The 26,212-nt window shown below is 46.8% G+C and overlaps 1 protein-coding gene across 5 annotated transcripts in view; it reads left to right on the forward strand.

Annotated features, from left to right (window-relative positions):
* GNG4 (G protein subunit gamma 4) overlaps nt 1-26,212 on the forward strand; it is a 67,671-nt gene that overhangs the window by 18,192 nt on the left and 23,267 nt on the right. For 3 of the 5 annotated variants that reach the window (XM_043477040.1, XM_043477042.1, XM_043477044.1), the window contains 2 exons: nt 13,278-13,387; nt 16,064-16,172. In XM_043477040.1, coding sequence (XP_043332975.1) covers nt 16,074-16,172 — 99 coding nt within the window. In that variant the 5' untranslated portion in view covers nt 13,278-13,387; nt 16,064-16,073. Of the gene's footprint in view, nt 1-13,172; nt 13,388-16,063; nt 16,173-26,212 lie in introns of all 5 variants that reach the window. The other 2 variants (XM_043477039.1, XM_043477043.1) reach the window with 1 other exon arrangement.

Raw genomic sequence — 26,212 nt, forward strand, 5'->3', positions numbered from 1 at the left:
TCTTCAAAGCCAGCCAGTGGTTGCAACATCTTCAGATTTCCGCTGTGACACCAACTCTCCCACCTCCTTCAGCATCACGGTCCAGCTTGAGCAGCTCGGACATGTAACCCAGCAGGCAGAAAGAGAGGTCACTTCATGCTTTGTGAGGGCTGGTGTAAAACCGTGCTTAGTCATTCAGTCCGACTCTTTTGAGACCCTGTGCATGGGATTCTCCAGGCAAGAATACTGGAGTGGGCTGCCATTCCCAACTCCAGGGGATCTTCCCGACCCAGGGATTGAATCCAGGATGCCTCAGCTGCAGGGGGATTCTTTATTGCTTGAGCCAGCAGGGAAGCCCACAATGTAAAAGCAGTGGAGCACCGTTAGACTTTTTAATAAATTGTTCATTTACTTTATTTTTGGCAGCACTGGGTCTTCACTGCTGTGCATAGGCTTTCTCTAGTTGCCAAGCACAGGGTCTAGGGCACAAGCATCATTCCTCCATGGCATGAGAGAGCTTGAACTTCACATTCCTGGACCAGGAATGGAACCCATGTCCCCTGTATTGGCAGGTGGATTCTTAAACACTGAACCACCAGGGAAGCTGCTCTATTAGACTTTTTAATACTTGTTTCTGTTGATTAAGACTTTGGACTCCATCTGAAAGGGCCAAAGAAAAACTTAGGGAGTGTCTGAGCTGGAGGATCACAGGGAAGATGAATCTCTTGTTTATTCTGCACCAGTTTGTCAATCGCTCTTAAGTATGACAGCTGCTCTGCCAACCTTGTCTAGTTTTTTGGCTTTAGCAGGGACCAGAGAAGAAGGGCAGTCACCAGGGGACTGGTACCCAGCAGGCTCCAGCATCATTCAGACTCAGTGTGTTCCTGCTAAGGACCCTTTGTCTCTCAAATCTACTCCACTACATACCATGCTGAACGGTTAGCATCAGTGTGATTAGTTGTTATTAGATCAGGCAGATGACATCAGGCAGTCAAGACGTAAGCTGAGTAACGAGACCCAGATTGTAAAATGCACCAGGCTTGACCACAACTGTGTTTGATTTGCAGAGTAGCTCTAGCAGGAGCGGGAGTGGCCCTGCCCCCGCTCAAAGGACCGAGGGGGCCGTGTTCCCACTGAAGGCGCGGAGCTGAAGTGGTCCGGTCCGTGCGACAGCACCTGATTCTCGGCCACTGCCCTCCAGTGGCCCAGGCGTCATCTCCATCCCAGAATGACTAAGAAAGAGCAAAGGTTGCCATGTGAGGCTAAAACAGCACTTGGGCTTCTGTATATGCATAGAGAATGCACCCTCTGCCACTTTAGCAGTTGTGAATCTTGGGGTGATTTAGTGATCCTTTGTTTTGAAGCAGATGTAATCTACATTATTGCGGGGGTTGGGGAGGGTGGGGAGGGTGAGGGTGAGGGTTGAGGTACTCCAAAATGTGCACTCAGCGCATGATATCTTTGTGACATTCTGAACCAATTCATCCAAAAGCTGAGGAGAAGGGATCCTAGCTGATGACTCTGAACGTCGGGAGAGCCTCTCCCCAATTTTCACGCCAGAAGCATTGTCACCTGTGAGTCAAGCATCAGACAGGATCTCAGGGTGGCAAAGTGACTTCCTTACATTCTACCTATAGCCCCTTTAACCTGTGGGGATTGGATCAGAGAGCAAATCTATGTGAAGACACCATGTGGGACCAGAAATTGTGGCTCCAGCCCCAGGCATGGCTGTTAACCCAGGGTTATTCTGGGGCTCTCTCTCCAGTGATCTGACTCTTTCCTGAGCACCCCTGAGACTCAGCAGGCTGACCCCACTGGTCTGTGCCCAGAAATGTCATCCAGACATGAATACAGCTTCTCAAGGTGGAATCCTTGCTGTAATTGATGCCTCCTTGTATTGGGTTTTCCAAATAGAATTTCTTAAGTTAGTAGTAAAAAAATTTTATTGACTTCTAGTTGATTTACAAGCTTGTGTTAATTTCTGTTATACAGCAAAGCAAGTCAGTTTTACACATACACTCTTTTTTCATATTCTTTTCCATTATGGTTTATCACAGAATATTAAATATCATTCCGTGTGCTAGACAGTGGGACCTTGTTGTTTATCCATTCTACATATAATGCTATAATTTGCATCTACTAATCCCAAACTCCCAATCCTTCCCTCCCCCAGCCCTTGGCAACCACAAGTCTCTTGCCTATATCTGTGAGTCTGATTCTGTTTCGTAGATACATTTGTTTGTATTGTATTTTAGATTCCACGTGTAAGTGACACCATATGGTATTTGTCTTTCTCTTCCTAACTTACTTTGCTTAGTATGGTAGTCTCTAGGTTCATCCATGTTGGTGCAAATGGCATTCTTTCATTCTTTTTAATGGCTAAGTGCTATTCCATTTCAGCTATGTACCACATCTTCTTTATCCATTCATCTGTTAGTGGACATTTAGGCTGATTCCATGTCTTGGCTATTGTAAATAGTACTGCTATGAACATAGCAGTGCATGTATCTTTTTGAATTAGAGTCTTGTCCAGGTATATGCCCAGCAGTGGGGTTGCTGGATCATGTATCAGCTCTATTTTTAGTTTTTTGAGGAGCCTCCATGTTGTTTTTCATAATGGCTGGCCCGGTTTACATTCCCGCCAACTGTGTAAGAGAATTCTCTTATCTCCACACCTGCTCCAACATTTACTACTTGTAGACTTTTTAATGATGGCCAGTCTGACCAGTGTTAAGTGATACTTCATTGTAGTTTTTATTTGCATTTCTTTGTTAGCGATGATGAGTTCTTTTCATGTGCTTATTGGCCATCTGTATGTCCTTTTAGAGAAATGTCTATTTAGGTTTTTTGCTCATTTTCCCATTAGGTTGTTTGTTTTTTTGTTGTTGAATTGTGTGAGCTGTTTGTGTATTTGTGGGTAAAACCCTGTTGGTCGCATCATTTGCAAGTATTTTCTCCATTTGATAGGTTGTCTTTTCCTTTTGTTTATGGTTTTTTTGTTTTTTTTGTTTTTTTTTTTTTTTTTTTTGCTATGCAAAAGCTTGTAAGTTTGATTGGGTCCCATTTGTTTATTTTTCCTTTTATTTCTATTGCCTTGGGAGACAGACCTAAGAAAACATTGGTATGATTTATGTCAAAGAATGTTTCATCTCTGTTTTCTTCTAGGAATCTTGTGGTGTCATGTCTTACATTTAAGTCTTTAAGCCATTTTGAGTTTATTTTTGTTTATAATGTGAGGAAGTTTTCTACCTCATTGATTTACATGCAGATGTCTAACTTTTCCAACCCCACTTGCTGAAGGAATGTCTTTTCCCCATCATATATTCTTGCCTCCTTTGTTAAAAATTAATTTACTGTAGGTGTGTAAGTTCATTTCTGGTCTCTGTATGCTGTTCCATTGGTCCATTTGTCTGTTTTTATGCCAATACCATGCTGTTTTGATTACTGTAGCACTGTGATATTGTCTGAAGTCTGGGAGGGTTATGCCTTCAACTTTGTTCTTTTTCCTTAGGATCGCTTTGGCAATTCTGGGCCTTTTATGGTTCTATATAAATCTTAGGATTATTTGCCTTAGTTCTGTGAAAAATGTCATGGATAATGTGATGGGGGTCACATTAACTCTATAGATTGGAAGGTGTGGCCATTTTAACTATATTGACTCTTCCTCTTTCCATGTTGTGTAGTTCTCAGCATTAAGTTAGTACTTTTGTCTCAAGACTCAAAAATCTTTTCAAGGCCACAGTGTTTCCCTTGCACAGTCTACAGACTTCTACTGAAACTCTTGTCTGGAGCCCCAGCGGTAAAGAATCTGCCAGCAATGCAGGAGACCACCTGCCAATGCAGATGTGCATTCAATCCCTGGGTTGGGAAGGTTCCCTGGAGAAGAAAATGGCAACCCGCTCCAGTATTCTTGCCTGGAGAGGCTCATGGACAGAGGAGCCTAGTGGGCTATATTCCATGGGATCACAAGAGTTGGACATGGCTTAGTGACTAAACCACCACCATTGGTTAGGGAGATGCAAAGCTGCTGTGACAGAGAGCCCCAGAAAGACAGTGATGTAAAATGCATAGAACTATTTCTCTGCATCACCTCCAAGGCCAGAGGTGAGCAGCCCAGCTGGACGGGGCAGCTGAGCTGTAAGTGCATGTCAGAGACACAGGCTCTTTATAATCTCTTTCCCTCTCCTGCCCCAGGACTGTAGTCCTCAGTCTCTCCTGAGCACCTCAACCCCCTGAAGGGCTGATTAAACCATTTTCCACTCCCACTCAGCAGGTCTGAGTAGGGCTTGAGAATTTGCATTTCTGACAAGCTCCCAGGTGATCCTGAGGCTGTTGATCCAGGGATCCTGCTTGGGTAACCACTGCCCAGTGGCCTCTCTTCGCCTGCCCTGGCTGATTTCCAACACATCCATGGTCCAGATTATGGAGTGGGGAAGGTGTGTGGAGGCACACACACACACTCACACACAGGCACATAGTATTCTAAGGCCCCGGTGGGAAGTGGCACCCTATATTTCCACTCATTTTCCACTGGTGAGGAAACTCACAAAGCCACGCCTACCTGCCAGGGATGCTGAAGAAAGTTGAGTTCATGGCCATGTCAATGAAAATAACCAATAAACAATCTATAATAGGAATAGAAAAGAATTCTGTTGAAGCCGTACTGAAGATATAGCCCAGAAGACAGCCTCTCAAGGTATTCAGCACAGTTTTATATCTTGTCAGAACAAAGAACATTAAACAAGTTAGGGATACATTCCTTCAAACTTTAAAAAACAAATAGACCAGGAAGGCAGCATGACCTTGGCACCTGGGAAGAGGAGTCCCAAAGGAGTCCCAAAGGAGTCCCAACCTTAATGTCCCAGGAAGAGGGGCATTTAATCTTTATTTTTCACATGGTCAGTGTGCCCTTTTCTTTAATTATTAAAGCAGATGTTTGGGGTCTTCCCTGGAAGTCCACTGGTTAAGACTCCAAGCTCCCAATACAGGGGGCACAAGTTTGATCCCTGGTCAGGGAACTAAGATCCTGCATGCTTAATGGCACAGCCTAAAAATAAACTAAAATAACAAAAATGCAATGAAAAAAATAAAGGGGCCAGAAAATACAAGAGGATACTTAAACATTTTGGGGGGGCTGGTTTTAAAGCAGCTGTACAATGTAGGTTTGATCAGCCACAAACAGGCTATTTTAGCTAGTCTAAAATTCAAGTCATGCATGTATGTAAGCCAGGATGACCTCCCCATACCTCAGTATGTGAGCATCTGTTTTATCAGCCACCATTATATTATTATGAGAAAAGGGGGGAGTGGATTCTGTTGGATGCTCGCGTACACCCGTGACCCTACAGCCCCGGCTCAGTTATTCTCCTCCAGCCCCCGCGCTGTCTGTGGGGACAGGCCGGCCCCGTGCCCCCTGGCCTCAGAGTCTTTCACAGAAACCCACACATATGCTGCAGTCCGCATCAAGTCGTCTGGTTCTACATCCACTGAGAAACGTACGCTGCCACGTGTAAGAAGACACCCGTCAACCCGATGCTTGGAACCACGTGTGACGCCCCCCACGGAGACCGTGACTCCTGCTCCTCAAGGCCCAGCATTGCCGTCCGCAAATGCATGTGACTGCAGTTACCCTCAGAGAAGGCGTCGGCACCCACCCCAGTACTCTGCCTGGAAAATCCCATGGACGGAGGAGCCTGGTGGGCTGCCGTCCACAGGGTCGCGAAGAGTCGGACACGACTGAGCGACTTCACTTTCACTTCTCACTTTAATGCTTTGAAGAAGGCAATGGCAACCCACTCCAGTGTTCTTGCCTGGAGAATCCCAGGGACGGGGGAGCCTGATGGGCTGCCGTCTATGGGGTCGCACAGAGGCGGACAGGACTGAAGTGACTTAGCAGCAGCAGCAGCAGTTACCCTGCTTCACATCCAGGAGCAAAATTAGCTCCATTTAGGATCTGAAAAACAGCAGCCATGGATAATTAACATCGCTGCTCTGAAGCCCGGATTTGCTCTTGTCCAGGCAAGAGTCATGTCCACGTGGACCTGGGTTGTGTTGGCTCTGGGGACCCAGGCATCCGTGTACCTCTGTGCACAAGGGGCTCCTCCCAGCCCACGGCCACCTGGTAGATCTTCCCAGGCCCCCACAGTGAGACCATAGCATTTTGTTTAGAGATGAGTATATTTTCTCCAGGGGGAGAAAAAAGCTTTGGAAAACATCATGGTAACGTTTAGTGCTATTAGAAAGCAGTGTTTTTTTACCATGTGTAAAACAGATGCTGGTGGGAAGCTGCCGTATAGCACAAGGAGCTCAGCTCGGTGCCCTGTGATGCCCTAGAGGATGGGATGGTCGGGTGGGAGGGAGGCCTGTGAGGGAGGGGGTCTGTGTATATGTACAGCCGATTCACATGTTGTACAGCAGAAAGTAACACAACATCGTAAAGCAACCATCCTCCAATTTAAAAAAAAACGCGTGTTTCAGATCAAGGAAGCCAGTGAGGAGCTGGGTTCCTGGCCATACCAACGCCTGTCCTCCTTTGAGAAGCAGCGATGATCCTATAGCCCCTCAAGGGACCAGAGCGGCTGGTGGGCTGACATCTGAAAGATGCTCCAAGCATCAGAGGGAAGACACTGTGTGTAAATGCCAAGTGGATGAAATCAATACAGCCTTTTCCTGATGCGTGGTCTCTTAAAGTGCCACCGGAATTAATCGTCTGAAGGAGGAGTCCCCAGAGCTTGAAAGGACTGTGGCTCACGTTGAGGGTCAGGAGAGCAGTGACCCCCCACCCCCCATCTTCACTGCCAACTCAGGTGTCTTGGGGAAAGTCTCACTGTCTTGGGTTCAAGGTCTAGTCCAGCAGAGAAGTTCTCCATCTACAAGGTACATGTGAATGACTCGGGTTGATGTGGATCCCATGCAGGCCTGGGTGGGGCTGAGATTCTGCGCCCGTCCCCCCAGCTCCCAGGGCTGCTTCTGCGGGTCCCTCCCTGCCCCGCTGATGGAGTGTGTGCCTGAAGAGGACCAGCTGTGACCCCACGTGACTCAGATGCACAGCAAAGCCTGAGAGCCAATGGACTCGCGCCTCAGTTGGAAGGCTTAGGACGTCAGGATCTCTCTGCAGAGCAGAGAGGGAAGCGGAGGTCCGGGTCCCTGAGATGGGACCAGCTCCACGAGAAAGCATCCCTGGCCGTGGAAGTCTAGGTATGGCCATTATCTGGTTCCTCATCTGGAGGGTCACAGTGGACACCAGGACTGTCTCCAGGACATGTCTGTCCATCTGGCTGGCTCCCTTTGGAAGATTATTGTGGGAGTGGGGATTCCTGGTGGAAAACCTGCTGGACCCTCCTTGGCTTCTCCAGTTAGGACCCCACTGGGCCCCCACAGTTGACTGAAACCAACCAGCAGTGGAGATCCTGTGCCACTTGGAAAACCAGTGACTTGAAAACAGACTGAAGTGGGTCTTGAAAGGACTATTAGCAAAGTGAAAAAAAACAGAAATAGGCCAAAAAGAATTTTCCTTTTTTAAATTTATTAATGTTTACAATGTGTTGATTTCTGCTATATAGCAAAGTGATTCAGATATATATATATGTTCTTTTTCATATTCTTTTCCACTGTGGTTTACCTCGGGATATTGAATATAGTTTCCTGTTTTATACAGTAGGACCTTGTTGTTTATCCATCCTTTATATAATAATTTACATCCATAATCCCAAACTCCCGATTCATCCCTCCCGCTTCCCCTCAGCAACCACAAAAGCGTCCCCTATGTCTGTGAGTCAGTTTGTTTTGTATATTTTATGCATATTTGTTTTGTTTATTTTACACAAATGTAAGTTCATTTGTGTTATATTTTAGATTCCACATATGACTGGTATCAGTAAACTCTTTCTGACTTATTCAACTTAGTACAATAATCTCTGTGTTCGTCCATGTTGCTGTAAATGGTATTATTTCATTCTTTTTTATGGCTGAGTAGTGTCCCATTGCATATATGTACATCCTTTTTACCCATTCCTCTGTTGATGGACATTTATGTTGTTTCCACGTCTTGGCTGTTGTAAATAGCACTTTTGTGAACACTGGGGTGCATGTATCCTTTCAAATTACAGCACCAAAAGGGTTTTCTAATAGCAGAGAATGAGAAAACAAAACAGGGAAGGAGATGAGGATAAGACTCCATAAAAGCCTAACAGCTTTTGGGGGATGGAAAATGTCTAGGTGTAACAAATTACTGTGGCAGGAATAAACAGTCACCTTGGAAACAGAAGGCATGGGTGTCTCTGAAGCCACACAACTGGCCAAACACCTCAAACCAAAACACATTTGGAGGCCCCTCTAGCCTGGGGAATCAACAGCAGTGTGAGTCTAGTGTGGCTTTGTTTTTGCTTTGTTTCTGGGATTTCCTTTAGGATCTCTGATGAAAGTGAAAGTCCAATTCAGTTCAGTCGCTCAGTCGTGTCCGACTCTTTGCGACCCCATGAATTGCAGCACACCAGGCCTCCCTGTCCATCACCAACTCCCGGAGTTTACTTAAACTCATGTCCATCAAATTGGTGATGCCATCCAGCCATCTCATCTTCTGTCGTCCCCTTCTCCTCCTGCCCCCAATCCCTCCCAGCATCAGGGTCTTTTCCAGTGAGTCAGCTCTTTGCATCAGGTGGCCAGAGTATTGAAGTTTCAGCTGCAACATCAGTCCTTCTAATGAACACCCAGGACTGATCTGCTTTAGGATGGACTAGTTGGATCTCCTTGCAGTCCAAGGGACTCTCAAGAGTCTTCTCCAACACCACAGTTCAAAAGCATCAATTCTTCAGTGCTCAGCTTTCTTTATAGTCCAACTCTCACATCCAAACATGACCATTGGAAAAACCATAGCCTTGACTAGATGGCCATACCAACGCCTGTCCTCCTTTGAGAAGCAGCGATGATCCTATAGCCCCTCCAAAGCCCCTATGGACCTTTGTTGGCAGAGTAATGTCTCTGCTTTTTAATATGCTGTCTAGGTTGGTCATAACTTTCCTTCCAAGGAGTAAGCATCTTTTAATTTCATGGCTGTAGTCACCATCTGCAGTGATTTTGGAGCCCCCCAAAAAAGTCAGCCATTGTTTCCACTGTTTCCCCATCTATTTCCCATGAAGTGATGGGACTGGATGCCATGATCTTAGTTTTCTGAATGTTGAGCTTTAAGTCAACTTTTTCACTCTCCTCTTTCACCTTCATCAAGAGGCTCTTTAGTTCTTCTTCACTTTCTGCCATAAGGGTGGTGTCATCTGCATATCTGAGGTTATTGTTATTTCTCCCGGCAATCTTGATTCCAGCTTGTGCTTCTTCCAGCCCAGCGTTTCTCATGATGTGCTCTGCATATAAGTTAAATAAATAGGGTGACAATATACAGCCTTGACATACTCCTTTTCCTATTTGGAACCAGTCTGTTGTTCCATGTCTGGTTCTAACTGTTGCTCCCTAACCTGCATACAGATTTCTTAAGAGGCAGGTCATATGGTCTGGTATTCCCATCTCTTTCAGAATTTTCCACAGTTTATTGTGATCCACACAGTCAAAGGCTTTGGCATAGTCAATAAAGCAGAAATAGATATTTTTCTGGAACTCTCTTGCTTTTTCGATGATCCAGAGGATGTTGGCAATTTGATATCTGGTTCCTCTGCCTTTTCTAAAACCAGCTTCAACATCTGGAAGTTCACGGTTCATGTATTGCGGAAGCCTGGCTTGGAGAATTTTGAGCATTACTTTACTAGTGTGTGAGATCAGTGCAGTTGTGTGGTAGCTTGAGCATTCTTTGGGATTGCCTTTCTTAGGGATTGGAATGAAAACTGACCTTTCCAGTCCTGTGGCCACTGCTGAGTTTTCCAAATTTTCTGGCATATTGAGTGCAGCACTTTCACAACATCATCTTTCAGGATTGGAAATAGCTCAACTGGAATCTCATCACCTCCACTAGCTTTGTTCATAGTGATGCTTCCTAAGGCCCACTTGACTTCACATTTTAGTATGTCTGGCTCTAGGTGAGTGATCACACCACCGTGATTATCTGGGTCGTGAAGATCTTTTTTGTACAGTTTTTCTGTGTATTCTTGCACCTCTTCTTAATATCGTCTGCTTCTGTTAGGTCCCTACCATTTCTGTCCTTTATTGAGCCCATCTTTGCATGAAATGTTCCCTTGGTATCTCTAATTTTCTTGAAGAAGTCTCTAGTCTTTCCCATTCTATTGTTTTCCTCTATTTCTTTGCATTGATTGCTGAGGAAGGCTTTCTTATCTCTCCTTGCTATTCTTTGGAACTCTGCATTCAAATGGGAATATCTTTCCTTTTCTCCTTTGCTTTTCAATTCTCTTCTTTTCACAGCTATTTGTAAGCCCTCCTCAGACAGCCATTTTGCTTTTTTGCATTTCTTTTTCTTGGGAATGGTCTTGATTCCTGTCTCCTGTACAATGCCATGTACCTCCATCCATAGTTCATCAGGAGCTCTGGCTATCAGATCTAGTCCTTTAAATCTATTTCTCACTTCCACTGTATAATCATAAGGGATTTGATTTAGGTCATACCTGAATGGTCTAGTGGTTTTCCCTACTTTCTTCAATTTCATTCTGAATCTGGCAATAAGGAGTTCATGATCTGAGCCACAGTCAGCTCCTGGTCTTGTTTTTGCTGACTGTATAGAGCTTCTCCATCTTTGGCTGCAAAGAATATAATCAATCTGATTTCGGTATTGACCATCTGGTGATGTCCATGTGTAGAGTCTTCTCTTGTACTGTTGGCAGAGGGTGTTTGCTATGAGCAGTGCATTCTCCTGGCAAAACTCTATTAGCCTTTGCCCTGCTTCATTCTGTACTCCAAGGCCAAATTTGCCTGTTACTCCAGGTGTTTCTTGACTTCCTACTTTTGCATTCCAGTCCCCTATCATGAAAAGGACATCTTTTTTGGGTGTTAGTTCTAAAAGGTCTTGTAGGTCCTCATAGAACCGTTCAACTTCAGCTTCTTCAGCATTACTGGTCGGGGCATAGACTTGGATTACCGTGATATTGGATGGTTTGTCTTGGAAACGAACAGAGATCATTCTGTTGTTTTTGAGATTGCATCCAAGTACTGCATTTCAGACTCTTTTGTTGACTATGATGGCTACTCCATTTCTTAGGGATTCCTGCCCACAGTAGTAGATATAATGGTCATCAGAGTTAAATTCACCCATTGCAGTCCATCTTAGTTCACTGATTACTAGAATGTTGATGTTCACTCTTGTCATCTCCTGTTTGACCGCTTCCAATTTGCCTGATTCATGGACATAACATTCCAGGTTCCTATGCAATACTGCTCTTTACAGCATCGAACCCTGCTTCCATCGCCAGTCCCATCCACAACTGGGTATTGTTTTTGCTTTGGCTCCATCCCTTCATTCTTTCTGGAGTTATTTCTCCACTGATCCCCAGTAGCATATTGGGCACCTACCGACCTGAGGAGAGTGAAAAAGCTGGCTGAAAATTCAACATTCAAAAAAACCAAGATCATGGCATCTGGTCCTATCACTTCATGGCAAATAGATGAGGAAACAGTGAGAAACTTTTATTTTCTTGGGCTCCAAGTCACTGCAGATGGTGCCTGCAGCCATGAAATTACAAGACTCTTGCTCTTTGGAAGAAAAGCTATGAACAACATAGACATCATATTAAAAAGCAGAGACATTACTTTCCGGACAAATGTCTGTATAGTCAAAGCTATGGTTTTTCCAGTAGTCAAGTATGGATGTAAGAGTTGGATCATAAAGCTGAGCACTGAAGAATTGAGGCTTTTGAGCTGTGGTGTTGGAGAAGACTCTTGGAAGTCCCTTGGACAGCAAGGAGATCAAACCAGTCAATCCTAAAGGAAATCAGCCCTGAATATTCATTGGAAGGACTGATGCTGAAGCCCTAATACTTTGGCCACCTGATGTGAAGAACTGACTCCTTGGAAAGACATTGATGCTGGGAAAGATTGCAGAAGGAAAAGGGGACAACAGAGGATAAAATATTTGAATGACATCACTGACTTGATCGACGTGAGTTTGAGTAAGCTCCAGAAGGTGTTAGTGGACAGGGAAGCCTGGCATGCTGCAGTCCATGGGGGTCACAAAAAGTCGGACACGACTGAGCGACTGAACTAAACTGAAAGGAAATAAGCCCTAAATATTCATTGGAAGAACTGATGCCGAAGCTCCAATACTTTGGCCACCTGATGATGTGAAGAGCCAACTCACCAGAAAAGACCCTGATGCTGAGAAAGGTTGAGGGCAGGAGGAGAAGGGGGCGACAGAGAATGAGATGGTTGGATGATATCACCAACTCAATGGACATGAGTTTGAACAAACTCCAGGAGATAGTGAAGGACAGGGAAACCTGACGTGCTGCAGCCCATGTGGTCACAGAGTCAGATACAACTGAGCACCAATAACACTGGGATCCCAGGAGATGGATGCTGCAGGGCAGGGTGCTAGGAGTCCCGGGGGAGGGGTTCCATTGTCCCAGAGTCGTCCTTTCTGGAGGAGGGAGTGTGTGTTAGTCACTCAGTCATGTCCGACTCTTTGTGACCCCGTGAACTGTAGCCCGCCAGGTTCCTCTGTCCATGGGAGTCTCCAGGCAAGAATACTGGAGTGGGCAGCCATTCCCTTCTCCAGCGGATCTTCCTGACCCAGGGATCAAACCCGAGTCTCCTGCAGGAAGGCTTTTTGCCATCTGAACCACCATGGGAAGCCCCAGAGGAGGGAGGTGAAGTGAAGTTGCTCAGTTGTGTATGACTCTTTGCGATCCCACTGACTATAGCTTACCAGGCACCTCCGTCCATGGAATTTTCCAGGCAACAGTACTGGAGTGGGTTGCCATTTCCTTCTCCAGGGGAACTTCACAACCCAGGGATTGAACCCAGGTCTCCCGCACTGTGGGCAGATGCTTTACCCTCTGAGCCACCAGGGAAGCCAGTTTTCTCCATCTTCACATTTTTCTACAATGGGCGTATCATTTCAGAATTTAAGAAAACATGTAAACTATTTCTGTTTGGCAGAGGTCTGGCTGGAGTGGGGGCAGTAAGTGGGGCTGGGGGAGGCCCCTGGTGGTCTGTGGCCTCCGGATGTTCCCTTGTGCTCTTTGTCAGCTCGGGGGCTTCTCTTCCCGGCTTTAGCTCACCATCTCCCCTGTGGCCTGCTCCAGGAGAAGACAGCTGCTGGCCGCGAGGACAGGACTTCGAGGGACTGACTGTTTGGGGATCAACTGGCTCCTGCCGCATCGGTGACCCATCTCTGGTTGTGCTTCCAGGCGAGCGCGCAGCAGGGCCCCTGACGCAGCCTCTCGTCTGACGACTGTCAGCCGCTCCTGCCGCCAGCTTGGCCCAGGCCCAGGCCTGTCACGGTGCCATCTCTCAGCAGGTGAGGAAGTAAGGGGCCCTGTCCAAGAACGGGTTCTCTCTGGAGGGCAGGCGTCGCTGCTAGCAGGGCATGTGTGGGCCTGGGATGAGACGGGCTGTCAGGACCCTCGATGTGTGGCCAGGTCCTCATGCCATCACTGCATTCTCAACCCAGATGTAAGGCACTTATGAAGGCTGTTTCACCCCTCATTTCACATTATCCCTTGTGTGAGTGGGTAATGGGGGAGCAGCAGGAGATACAAGCTGTCTCCATGGGTTGCTGGCCTTGGCTTGGAAATCAAGCTGTGTCCTTCCCCACCTAGGAATAGAGATATTACTCAGGCTAGCATCCTTGGTCAGCTGCTTGCTATGACAAAGGGGATGCGGGAAAGGTATGGGGGGGTCAACCAACACCCGCCCCCCCGAAGCATAAGCTGCTCCGTCCCTTCAGGCCAAAGGCAATAGCTGTCTTTCAGAGATTTCCTGGAGACACAGACTGCAGAGCTCTGCCAGCCAACACTTCACAAGGGTCTGTGGAGATAAGTCATATTAGGGAGCAAGGCTGAAAAGGCACGCTGACATCCACTCATCCAGAAACTGTAAAGACCGTCCTGAGTCAGGTCAGATCAACAGCAGTGGGGATTGAAGCAGCGTGCGCTGCCCTGCCCCCGACCCTGAGTTTACCAAATTACACACCACAAAGTGGACATCCCCAGGCAGGCTGTCCGTGTGAGTGTATCTATGTGCCCGAGGAGAAAGATGCCTGACCACACACACTCACACACGTCGTCACACTCATACACCTGTGTGCACAGTCACACCCACCCACCCATACATCTTTATACCCTCACATCCACACCTCACTCACCTGCACATACTCACACACACCCTCACCTACACACATTCACACATACCCTCATGCCCAGACACTCACACACCCTCACATACCCACACATTCTCGCACACACAGTACAGAGTCCCCTCCTCCTTCTCTGCCCTCCCCCGCATCTTCGTTTCTTCACTCCTGCGGATCCTGGGCTCAGCTTTCTCTAACCAGCCCCCTGGGTTCCTGCCACCCCCGAGCCCCCTAACTTCTGAAAGCCCCAAGCTGGTGATGCGGAAAGAGGAGGATGGATTCAGAAATGGGGCAGGAGGATCAGGGCCTGAAGGCAGTGATTTCAGGGTCCTTTTTCCCTTGTCGGTTGGGCTGGGGAGGCTTGGAACTGGCCTGTATCTTCTCCCTCCTTTTGTGTGGACACAAGGATGCATAAATGCAAACACCCACAGAGGGACCGCCACACACACAGGCCGGCAGAGTGTGCCCGTCAGGCATGTGGGCACAGGCAGGGACAGAGCCCCAAACACACATGCAGAAATGCACACACGTCTCTGTAGAGTAAGGGGTCAACGGCTGATCCCCCGAGCTTCAAAACCCCCAACTCCTTCTCCTTCTCTTCTTGTTGAATAAAAGTTCGCAACCAAGAGAGGAACCTACCCCTGTTAACTCTAACTTCGGTGGCTGCCATGTGTCACAACAGGCAAGTTTTATTTTTCAAGCATTGTCTGGAAATAAATGAAGTTGACGTCAGGCCTCATCTGGGCCAGAGAGTCATTGCTTGAATGAGGAAACCCAGAGTGTGGTCTGCACACCCTGGGACCGGCCCAGCCCCCTCACACCTCCCTGTGCACTACGCAAAACCTGTGAGACCCACGCTAGCTCTCAGGCCTGACCGCATAGGTCTCCAGGGAGTTTCTCATTAAACGGGGTAACAGTAGCCTATGGCGTGTGCTTTCCTGCAGAACAGTTAGCATCAGAGGGGTCTTCCGTGCTTGGGATAGGGGATGGAGGTGTGTGTGTGTGTTCTTATTTTAAAACAATATAAGCTTTTTGGAATGATAGCAAATTAAAATGAATGATAAAGCAAGCTCTCGCGGGGGAAACTTGTGCTCTGCCCTATAAACAGCTAGGGGGCGCTCTGTGAGGGGAAAGAACCCTGAGCTAGGCATCAGTGCTTTGTGTTTGGGTCCTAGACCAACAGGTCTTGGCTGTGGCACCTTTGGCTCTTGGCTTCATTTCTCTGGGTTTTGCTCTTTCTTGATGTGCAAAACTAAACAGTCTGTTTTGCCAACTTTTAGAGATGCTTGAGGAAAGAGGGAAAGAATGTGTGTGACAGTGGTGGACTTCCCTGGGGGTCTGGTGGTTAAGGCTCTGCGCTTCCGCTGCAGGGGGCACAGGTTCAATCCCTGGTCAGGGAACTAAGATCCCACATGCCATGCAGCCAAAAAAAAAAAAAATGTGAATGAAGATGACTTATTACTAACCAGAAGCCCATCTGTCTTGTTCTCCTGCATCCCACTTGGTGGGCTGCCATCTCTGGGGTCGCACAGAGTCGGACACGACTGAAGTGACTTAGCAGCAGCAGCAGTGGGGTGTAAGGATGGGAGAAAGACAGGGGCTTCTGTTGTCAGGCTTTCTCAGCCCCGGCGACAGGGAGCGGATGACAGGTGGCCCCAGAAGCCCATGTCTTGCTCCCATCACTAGGTCAAGCGCTCCTTCCTCTGATCCCAGGAAGGTGTGCTCCCGTGGCTCCCTAGCCTGGATAGAGAAGCTGCAGAGGATGGGAGGGGGAGTAAGTTGAGGGGGGCTCTGCTTTCAAACAAGCAACTCTTCCAGCCTCCTTAACTTTGGTTGTTCCAGGGGCAGCAGAATGAAAGAAGGCATGTCCAATAACAGCACCGCCAGCATCTCCCAAGCCCGGAAAGCAGTGGAGCAGCTGAAGATGGAAGCCTGCATGGACAGGGTGAAGGTAAGCGTGCACAGGCCCGCCTGCCCTCTGACCAGCACACAGCTCACGACAGTCCCCCCGAGTCCAAAGCAGCCGCATGAGAGTGAACATGTCACTCCGTAGAGCATCCAGCCGACACTGGCAGCTGTAACATTTACAGACGAGTGTTTGCTCCGGAGTTCCAAGTGTGCCCGAGGAACCAAGGGATGCAAAATACACGGTGTGCGTGTATTCCATGAGGAGTCGCCTAGAATAGGCCCGTGTTCATCTCAGCTGTCTTTAGCTCAGTTGTCATGCGCATAAGCAAGTGAGGGAGTTGAACCATGCAATCCATCATAGTTTTCCTGCCTGGTCCAGTGACTTGGAGATGAGACAACATCAGGTATTTTGACAGGGGTGCTGGGGGAAGTGCCGCGTTGAATCATGTCCGCGTTTGTCAGCTGCTCCCTGGGGGAAAGGGAAGGAGGGTGCCAGCCTCCTCCCACCGTGTTCACTTCACTGAGGAGCGGGGAGGTGTCTTCACACTGGGGGAACGAAGCCAGCTTTTCCCCAGATGCCACTTCAAAGGGAGCAGGAGGTCAGGCTGAGCAAGTGGCCCTGAGATGCAGCTTAGTTAGGGTCACTGACTCGAATGGAGCTGGAAGTGCATCGGGCATCTGACAGCAGAAAACACCAGTCCAGTGTGTCTGTGCACTGTGAGGATGTAAAACCAGGGCTGTCACCCAAATAGGACAGAATCCGTGGGGCAGTGGGTGACTCCTAATGCCCTCTGTTGGTGGAGCAAACAGTCCCTCCCCGAGGCTCCCACTGCCAAGACCAGATAACACCAGTTCCATCAGTCAGCTTCCATCCATCCCCCTCCCCAGGGACCTTCGGGTACCAGCTATCCAAGGAGGCAGCAACGTGCCCAGTAAGTGACACGGTGTATATGAAGCAAGAAGGGAATGCAGGATGATACACATTGGTCTAAGCGGACTGGCTATATCTGCACATACTGTCACCAGCTACAAATAAAACATCTTTAATCCCTAGGCTAGAGGAGGGAGCAAGAAAAGAAACAGTTCTAAAAGAGGAGGAGCCCAGTGGTGTAGAAATGGGTCTAAGGATGAGCATTGCAGGTGCTAGTGGTTCAAAGACAGGACAGTCTTTTGCTGAGAGGACAAGGACGCGAGGAGATGCACTCATTGGACAAAGATCCCTGAGCACCTGCTCTGCCCTTGGCATGGTCCTGGGATAGAAAAACGAATGGAATGTTCCCACCACGTTGCTCAGAGAAGACTTCCCGGAGCCATGAGCTGGGGGTTGGTTGCGAAGTGACATGCGGGTGGAGGGAAGGCTAGTATGAGCTGACCATGGCTCATTGCGAGCACTCGGACTTGACAGAGAAGCCGGGTGTTGTGCTGGGAAGGCAGCTGTGGGCACAGGAACAGGTCATAAAAACAGCTCTTGCGCAGCCAGGGCTGTGGGGTGCACTGTCAGATGCCGGGGGCAGCAGAAGCTGCAGAGAGAAGCCGAGAGGGGGAGGGAGCGGGCAGAGAGTGGGCAGAGGGCAAAGGCAGAATGGAGACACCAGCACACCAGACGCAGCGGAACTTGGAGGGTAAGTGTGGTAGTCTCCAGGGTGAGAGAAGCTAGACCCAGCTGTCAAGTCCATGGCCACAGGACTGGAAAGATGGTGGGCGCTGGTTTTGGCAGTGGGACCGTTGCCATGGTGGGGAGTTCTGGTCTGTCACGGAAGATGCTCTCCATGGTAACAGATCCTCTCTGCTGACCATCAGCACCCAGGAGCCGTGGTGGAGTACATGTCCCCATGGGGAGGGGCTCTTCAGGAGTCACTGCAGGATATGGCAGTCTCCCAGAGAAGGAGCGGAGGTCACAGGGCAGCTCGGAGCCCAGCGTGCTGTTCGGGTGGTGTCACGGGCCGGGCGGTCCCATTCTTGCAGTTCTGGGTTGTGGAACTGCAGCTCCTTGATCTCTCGAGAGGCCTCCCGGGGGCCCTGCAGCCCCCACGGTGATCACAGGGCCCGCGACAGGTCTGGTCTGAGCTGGCAGAGCTTGATCCCTGAAGAGATGATCCGGGGCCGCCTGAGGACAGGGGTGGCCCCCAGGAACCACATCCCAGCCAGAGCTGCACAGTCACACGTGGTTTTCTGTTTGTGCTCACACAACCCCAAACGTTAATTCTTTAAAATCGTGCCTAGATACACATACATATAATTTGCCACTTTTATCATTTTTAAGTGTGTAATTCAATAACATTATGTACATCCACAACATCGTCCGGTCATCCATTTCTAGAACCTTTTTGTTATCCCAAACAGAAACTCCACCCGTTAAACTCTCACTGCCCGTCCCCTGCCCCCACAGCCCCCAGAAACTTCTCTTCTACATTATGTCTCTATGAATTTGGCTATTCAGGGTACTTCATTCCTATAAGTGGAATCATACAGTATTTATATTTTGTCTGTGGCTTATTTCACTTGGCATCTGCCTTCAAGTTTTGTCCAGTGTAGCCTGTGTCTGAATTTCATTCCTTTGTAAGACTGAATAGTATTTCATTACATGTATCTACCATTTACTTATTCGTGTGTTGATGGACATTTGAGTTATTTCTACATTTTGTCTTTTGTCAATAACGCTGCTATGAGCATGGAAAGCATTTGGGTCAGTGCTTTCAATTCCTTTGTGTATGTAGCCAGAAGTGGCATTGCTGGGTCATAGAGTAATTCTGTGTTCAACTTTTTGAGGAACCATGATGTTGGTTTCCATGGTAGCCATATCTTTTTACATCCTCCTCAACCTCACTCCTGAGTCAGGAAGACTCCCCTGGAGAAAGGAATGGATACCCACTCCAGTTTTCTTGCCTGGAGAATTCCATGGACAGACTAGCCTGGTGAGCTATCATCCATAGGGTCACGAAGAGTCAGACACGACTGAGTGACTAACGCTTTTCACTTTCATCCCCAGCAGTGCACAGGGGTTCCAGTTGCTCCACATCCTCGCCAACACTTACTTTCCTTTTTAAAAATAATAGCCATTCTAATGAGTGTTAAGCTCACACTAGATTTTTAAGCACTAGACACCCCTTGCTTCAGGGCACAGGAGGGCTTTGGGGAAAAATCTACTTGATACAACTTGGCGGGGGGGGGGGGGAAGATGTACATTGATATCAATTAGCCAGACAACAAACAGAATGTGGAAAGAGAATCCATCAAGGAAACCCCAGGTTGACCATGATAAGTGCCTTGTTGTTGCAGCTGCATGGACTATAGCCCACCAGGCTCCTCTGTCCATGGGATTTTCCAGGCAAGAATGCTGGAGTGCGTTGCCGTTTCGTTCTCTGGGGATCTTCCCCACCCAGGGATTGAACCCCCATCTCCTGCATTAGGCAGGCAGATTCTTTACCACTAAGCCAGCAGGGAAGCCAATAGGTGCCTTGGGGAGGGAGGAAATAGGAAGAGTGTCACCAGGAAAAAGAAGTGGCCTCTCTAGGGTGGGTGGGAGTTCATTGCAGGAGATGAAGAGGGAAAAAGGATCCTGGGGGTAAATGACAGAGGGAAGCTGTGTGGGAGGAGGAGAGGAGTTCCTAGAACTCTCTGACCTCATACAGTGAGGGGAACACCAGGCGTTCCCCTGTGTGCTGTGCCAGCCACGGAGCCCAGAGAGAGGGATGAAAAAGGGGAAACAGCTGGAGGCCCTGTGGGGAAAATAATGGCAATGATGAGTCCCCCAGAGCCAGCTCCGGGTAAAACACCCAGAGGACAGCCCGGGAGGAGCCCCACGGCTCACACCGTGTGTTGCCAACTGCAGAACCCGCCTCCAGGCTTCATAGTTTGCTCTGCTTGGAAGAGTATCTCGTGGGAAAGGAAGGAAAGGGTGATATTTGCAGCTCAGGGAAGTAAAGGGGCGAGAAGGGAAAAAATATGCATTATGCAGTTATTTGGGTTGCAAAGGTAGGAAAAAGTACCAGTGTGAACTCTAGAGAGGTTTGGACAGTTCGTGGAGGTAAAGTGTAGAAGCATCCACTATGATCTTCAGGTCCCGTCTGTCTCCGCAAACATCATCTGCACAAAAGCACTGGTGCAATAGACTGCAGTAGACTTTATTGCAGATTTTGTAGGATGTAGAATGAAGACTTCGCCATGTAGCCCCCAGCCATCCCGCAAACCCCACATGTTACAGAGACCCTCCCCACACTCACCCTCAACATCTTTCTTAAACCTCCCTACTGTTACCAAATCAGATCCAGCTGATCACCACTCAAAAATCAATACTGGAGAGAGAGACAAATGTTGGTAGGAAAAAATTGCTTTTATCAGAATGCTGGCCATCTGGGGAGACGGGGGACTTGGTGTCACCTAGAAACCACCTCTGAGGATTCTGTTAGGCCATGAAAATTTTTAAAGGGAAACAGGGGAAGTAATCTTGGTGAAGCACTGGGGTGGGGGATCAGAGCTGTCCCCCACTGCGCCTGTTGATTCCTTGTGATTTTCCCTGAGATACTGTCTTGTTCACACAGTTTGTTCTGAGATTCCTGAGGGGGAAGTTGGGAAGAGGTTTGGTCACCTGTTCATTATTTATGTTTCATTTCTATTATACTTCTTTGACCTATGGAGAGAACCCACAAGTTAGGCAAGATACTGTGTGACGAAAAGATTTGAAAGGTGTGCCAGGGCCTGAGATGAGTGGAGCATGGGGGTGCCTGGTTTAAGGTTAGTGATAAGACAAAGGGGTCCCCTGGAGATAGCTCTTTCTTGCCAAAAGCAACGTACACTATCTTCATTCCTTTAATGTTTATTGACTGCCTCCCCTGACTCACCCCAGCATTCGGGTGACTTCTCCATCCCACCTCCGAGCTCACCAGGCCATTTCCCAGCAAAGCTGGGTGTTCCACTTTGAGAACCTGTATCAGCTGCTTTGACGTGTACACACTACTACATATAAAATAGGTAACTAGGGACCTCCCTAGCGTGGTCCAGTGGTTAAGACTCCGCGCTTCCAATGCAGTGGGCATGGGTTTGATCCCTGGTTGGGGAACTAAGATCCCACAGGCCCTGGGGCACAGCCAAAACAAATAAAACAAAAGAAAGTGCCTAGCAGATAGTAACCACTCAAAACTATTTTTTTAAAAGTAGATAACTAGCAAGAACCTACTGGATAGTACAGGGAACTTTCTTCAATACTCTGTAATGACCTGTGTGGGAAAAGAATCTAAATAGGGTGGAGATGTGTGTGTACAGCTGATTCACTTTGCTATGCACCTGACACTAACACAGCATTTTAAAGCAGCTCTGTGCTGAGCTTAGTCGCTCCGTCGTGTCCAGCTCTTTGAGACTGCAGGGACTGTAGCCCGCCAGGCTCCTCTGTCCTTGGGGATTCTCCAGGCCAGAGTACTGAAGTGGGTTGCCGTGCCCTCCTCCGGGGGATCTTCCCCATCCTGGGGTCAAACCCAGGTCTCCCACATTACAGGCAGATTCTTTACTGTCTGAGCCACCTATACTCCAATAAAATTTTTAAAATAATAATAGTAATTTTTTTTTAAATCCATATGTACTTCATTCATTGTAAGTACAGGGAAGATTCAACATGTATGGCTTCCCCAAAAACAGAAAGCTTAGAAAATAATGTTCAGGATCCTAAACAAACAAAGAGCACGTAAAGACGGCTTGGAAAATGTTTTGGTCCCTTGGAAACGAACACCCGTAACCTGATTCATACTCTCACCCATTGGAGGCTCAAGCAACATAAGATTCTACCGGAAGAGACATACATGGCATGGATCATCAAATAGGAAAAATTTGTTGAGAAATGAAGGCAGATATGAGCTAAGCAAAGTAGAAGAGGCTTATGTGAAGAAAATGGTCTCCAGAGCCAACCTATCCAGCCCAAGAGAAGACTTCAGCTCCAGAGAAGTCGTTGTCCCCTGGAAGAGGCACAGAGGCCCTGAGCAGGCCAGGTCCCAGGCCCCAGGAAGGCTGCCGGGAGCTGCTGCTCCACTGGGCACCGCTCAGGGTGCCCTGACTCTCCTGCCACTGGCCAACCCCATGGACTGTATCCTGGCAGACCCTGGAGAAGGATGGACACCCTGAGTGAACTAGTAGCTCTCAGCCAGGGATCAGGAAGCTGACATTTGCCAAGCAGCCATAGGCCCAGCTCTCTCACACACCTTCAGTAGATAAACAGCTGTGTTTGTGCTCACAGCCCCCAAAAGGGTTGCCTTTAGGCTGAAATTAATTTTGTCAACCTAAGCTTGATTTGCTGGTTGTTGACAGATCACCCTGTTACACATCAGCGTCCTTGCTTTTTCTAATTTTATGTATTTGTTGTTGGCTGTGCGGGGTCTTCACTACTGCACGCGAACTTTCTCTGGTTGCAGTGAGCGGGAGCTGCTCTTCATTGTGGCGCGTTGGCTCCCACTGCAGCAGCTCCTCTGGTTGTGGCACATGGCCTTAGTTGCCCCACGGCTCGTGGGATCTTCCCAGACCAGGGATCGAACCTGTGTCCCCTGCTTTGACAGGCAGATTCTTAACTGCCTGACCACCAGGGATGTCCCCATCAGCCAGCCTTCTATAGACTACTGAAAAAAGGAGCTCAGGTCAGGAAGAGGGGCAGGTGATGCATGGACTAAAAAGTTACCCAAAGACATGGCAGCAGTAATGAAGTTAGCGCTGCAAGTATTGACATAAAAGAAGAGAGATTCTATCGCAAGAAATAACAAGTGTTCACAGTCCTTCTCCATCACAGGTATGAAAAATCTCGTGAAAACAGTTTGGGAAAGGAGACAAGCTTTAGAGAAAGACTTACTCCCGTTTACTTTTGGTCTTGGAGATTTTCTTGTTTGATGCTTAAAGGAAAAGCAGCTACATGATCAAAAAACATTTCAGTTGGGAAATACAAAGACCCAAAAACTGAATGTATGGGTGTTCAAGATAGAGGTTACATATGCTGTGCTTATTCCATGTAGAACTTTTCTACAAACCATAAATGAGTGATAGAGAATTAGACACACCCTGAAGCATACTTAAGGCTCCTCAAGGAGAAAGGGAGAAATTAAAATGAGAATGTGAGAAAGTGGGTATCTGTATCTAGGGGCATTAAATCTTATTTTGAAAATAATGCAATTTTTCTGTTCATGCAAATAACACTTATTTTAGAAAATTTTGGAAAATATGGAAAAGTATAAAGAAAATTTAAACTATAGCCACTACATTTTCATGTTTTTCCATCTAGCTGTTTACCTTATAAACTATACCTAGTTTTCTTATAAAATTGCAGTTATAACGTACATTTTGTTGACAAAAGTTCAATTAACAATCAAGTTAAGAGAAAAGAAAACTTTATTTGAGCCAACTGAGGCTGATAACCTGGGAGACAGACTCTCAGAAGCTCTGAGCACTATTCTACCTGTTAAAAGTAGACAGTACAGTCACGTGCACTTTCAAGACAAAGGATCGTACATCAAAATGACAAATTGATATTTTACATAGAGTTAACCAAGGTTAGAGAGTCCAGGTAAATAGGTAGAAAGGAAGCAACAAGTCACCATGATCCCCTACAGCATTGGAAAAGAACGCTGTTCTTTTAAGAAGCTATATTCCTAGCATCAGAAGAAAGGGGAAAAAATGCTCTTTACAATAGAGCAAGCATTCCCACCTTTGAGGTGCTCTGGTTAATGTGTAATGCAAATGCATGCTGTACATTAGGGAGGGAAGGGGGCGACCCAGAGAGAGAGAGAGAATTTTGTGCTTGATTTATCTTATCTTGCCTTAAAATGTAAATTTTAGTTAATCAATGTATTACTTTTTGCAATTTGATTTATCATTGACCAGTATACTGTGATTATATATCCAGGTCAGTAAATTCTCTCCTAAAATGTACATCTTTAATATCTTTATCATCTGATGTGCAATTATTTAACTGGTCCCCTATTCTTGGGCATTTCCAGCCTTTCCATTTTTTCAGTATTACTTCTTTTATTTTTCAATTGAAGTAGGGTTGATTTACAATATTGTGTTATTTTGGGTGTATAGCAAACTCATTCAATTATCTGTATATATGTCAGAATATTTTCCATTGTGGTTGTTACAAGATATTGAATATAGTTCCTTGTGCTACACAGTAAACCCCTGTTATCTAGTTTATGTGCAGTAGTGTGTACCTGTTAATCCCATGCTCCTAACTGATCCCCGCAGCCTTTTCCCCTCTGGTAACTATGTGTTTGTTTTCTCTGTGAGTCTGTTTCTGTTTTGTATACAGAGTCATTTGTATTATTTTTGTATATAAAGTCATATGTATTATTTTGTGAAAGTGAAAGTCACTCAGTCATGTCCAACTCTTTGCAACCCCGTGGACTATACAGTCCATGGAATTCTCCAGTCCAGAATACTGGAGTGGGTAGTCTTTCCCTTTTCCAGGGGATCTTCCCAACCCAGGGATCGAACCCAGGTCTCCTACACTGCAGGCGTATTCTTTACCAACTGAGCCACAAGGGAAGCCCATATTATTTTGCAGATTCCACATATAAATGATATTTGCCTTTCCCTACCTGACTGACTTAGTGTATTATTCTCTAAGTTCATTCATGTTGCTGCAGATGGCAATATTTCATTCTTTTTAGTGGCTGAGTAATATTACATCACACACACAGACATATATATATCACATCTTCTTAAGCCCAGTTGTCTATTGATGGGCACTTGGGTTATTTTCATGTCTTGGCTATTTTAAACAGTACTTCAGGGAACATTGGGGTGATATATCTTTGCAAATTGTAGTATTGCTTCTTTGTGGGATCTTAAAAAAATGATGCAAATAAACTTATAGGTCCACAGACATAGAAAACACACTTGTGGCTACCAAAGGAGAAAGGAGCAGGAGAGGGATAAATTAGGAGTCTGGGATTAACAGAGAGAGACGCTACTGTCTATGAAATAGATAACCAACAGGGACCTACCGTGCAGCACGGGGAGCTCTACTGAGTATGTTGTAATAACCTATAAGGGAAAAGGACCTGAAAAACAGATATAAATGTATGTATAACTGAATCACTTTGCTGTACACCTGAAACTAACACAACATTATAAATCAATTATACTTCAATAAAAAAATAAAATAAGGAGCAAAGAGTGTAACACATGCTACAGAAAATCAAAGTTAATGACATAGAGAACAGACTTAAGAAACTCTCACAGTAAGCAGAGAGAAAAAAAGACACAGATCAACGCAGTTAGAGGATGACAGAAATGAAGACTGACAACAACATTTCAATATTGAATGCTGATGTTCGGGGCAGAGAGACCAGATGAAGCAGAAAATACTGCTGAGGAGAGACTATTAAAAGGGAGATTGGAATGTGCAGATCCAGACAGCTCATCATATTCCAGAAAAGAATGTAACAGAAAATGATCAACCCTGAAATACACATACAGCTGAGGTTGAAAGTGAAAGTGTTAGTCGCTAAGTTGTGTCCGACTCTTGGTGACCCCGTTGACTCTAGCCCACCAGGCTCCTCTGTCCATGGAATTCTCCAGGCAAGAACACTAGAATGGCTAGCCATTCACTTCTCCAGGGGATCTTCCCGACCCAGGGATCGAAAACCTGGGTCTCCTGCATAGCAGGCAGATTCTTTACCATCTGAACCACCAGGGAAGCCCACCGCGGAGGTTGCTTAATCTTGAATGGGCCCATCAAATGTACTCACAGGGGAAGCTATCATTTAGGATGAATACACCTGACTTAACCCGTGTCGCATGCTTGAATCTTCACACTGACTTCAGATGTGGGTGCTACTGGTACCCCAGTCCTCAGACAGGAAAACCTAGGCCTACAGTTGTTACATGATGAATGGAGAATACCAACCCAGATCCTGGATCATCATTAAACTATGGTGTCCCCCTAGAAAGGGCAGAAATATCAGTCTGGACAACACTGCATCTCAGTTGAGAAGATGCCAACCTAAAATTCTATAAAAATTCTAAAATCCTGCAAAGAATTTGCTACCTAGCCAAGGGTCATGTATGTTCTAGGCAATGTAAGTGTTCAGTCACGTCCAGCTCTGTGAC

Source organism: Cervus canadensis, chromosome 8, assembly GCF_019320065.1.
Source record: "Cervus canadensis isolate Bull #8, Minnesota chromosome 8, ASM1932006v1, whole genome shotgun sequence".
NCBI lineage: Eukaryota > Metazoa > Chordata > Mammalia > Artiodactyla > Cervidae > Cervus > Cervus canadensis.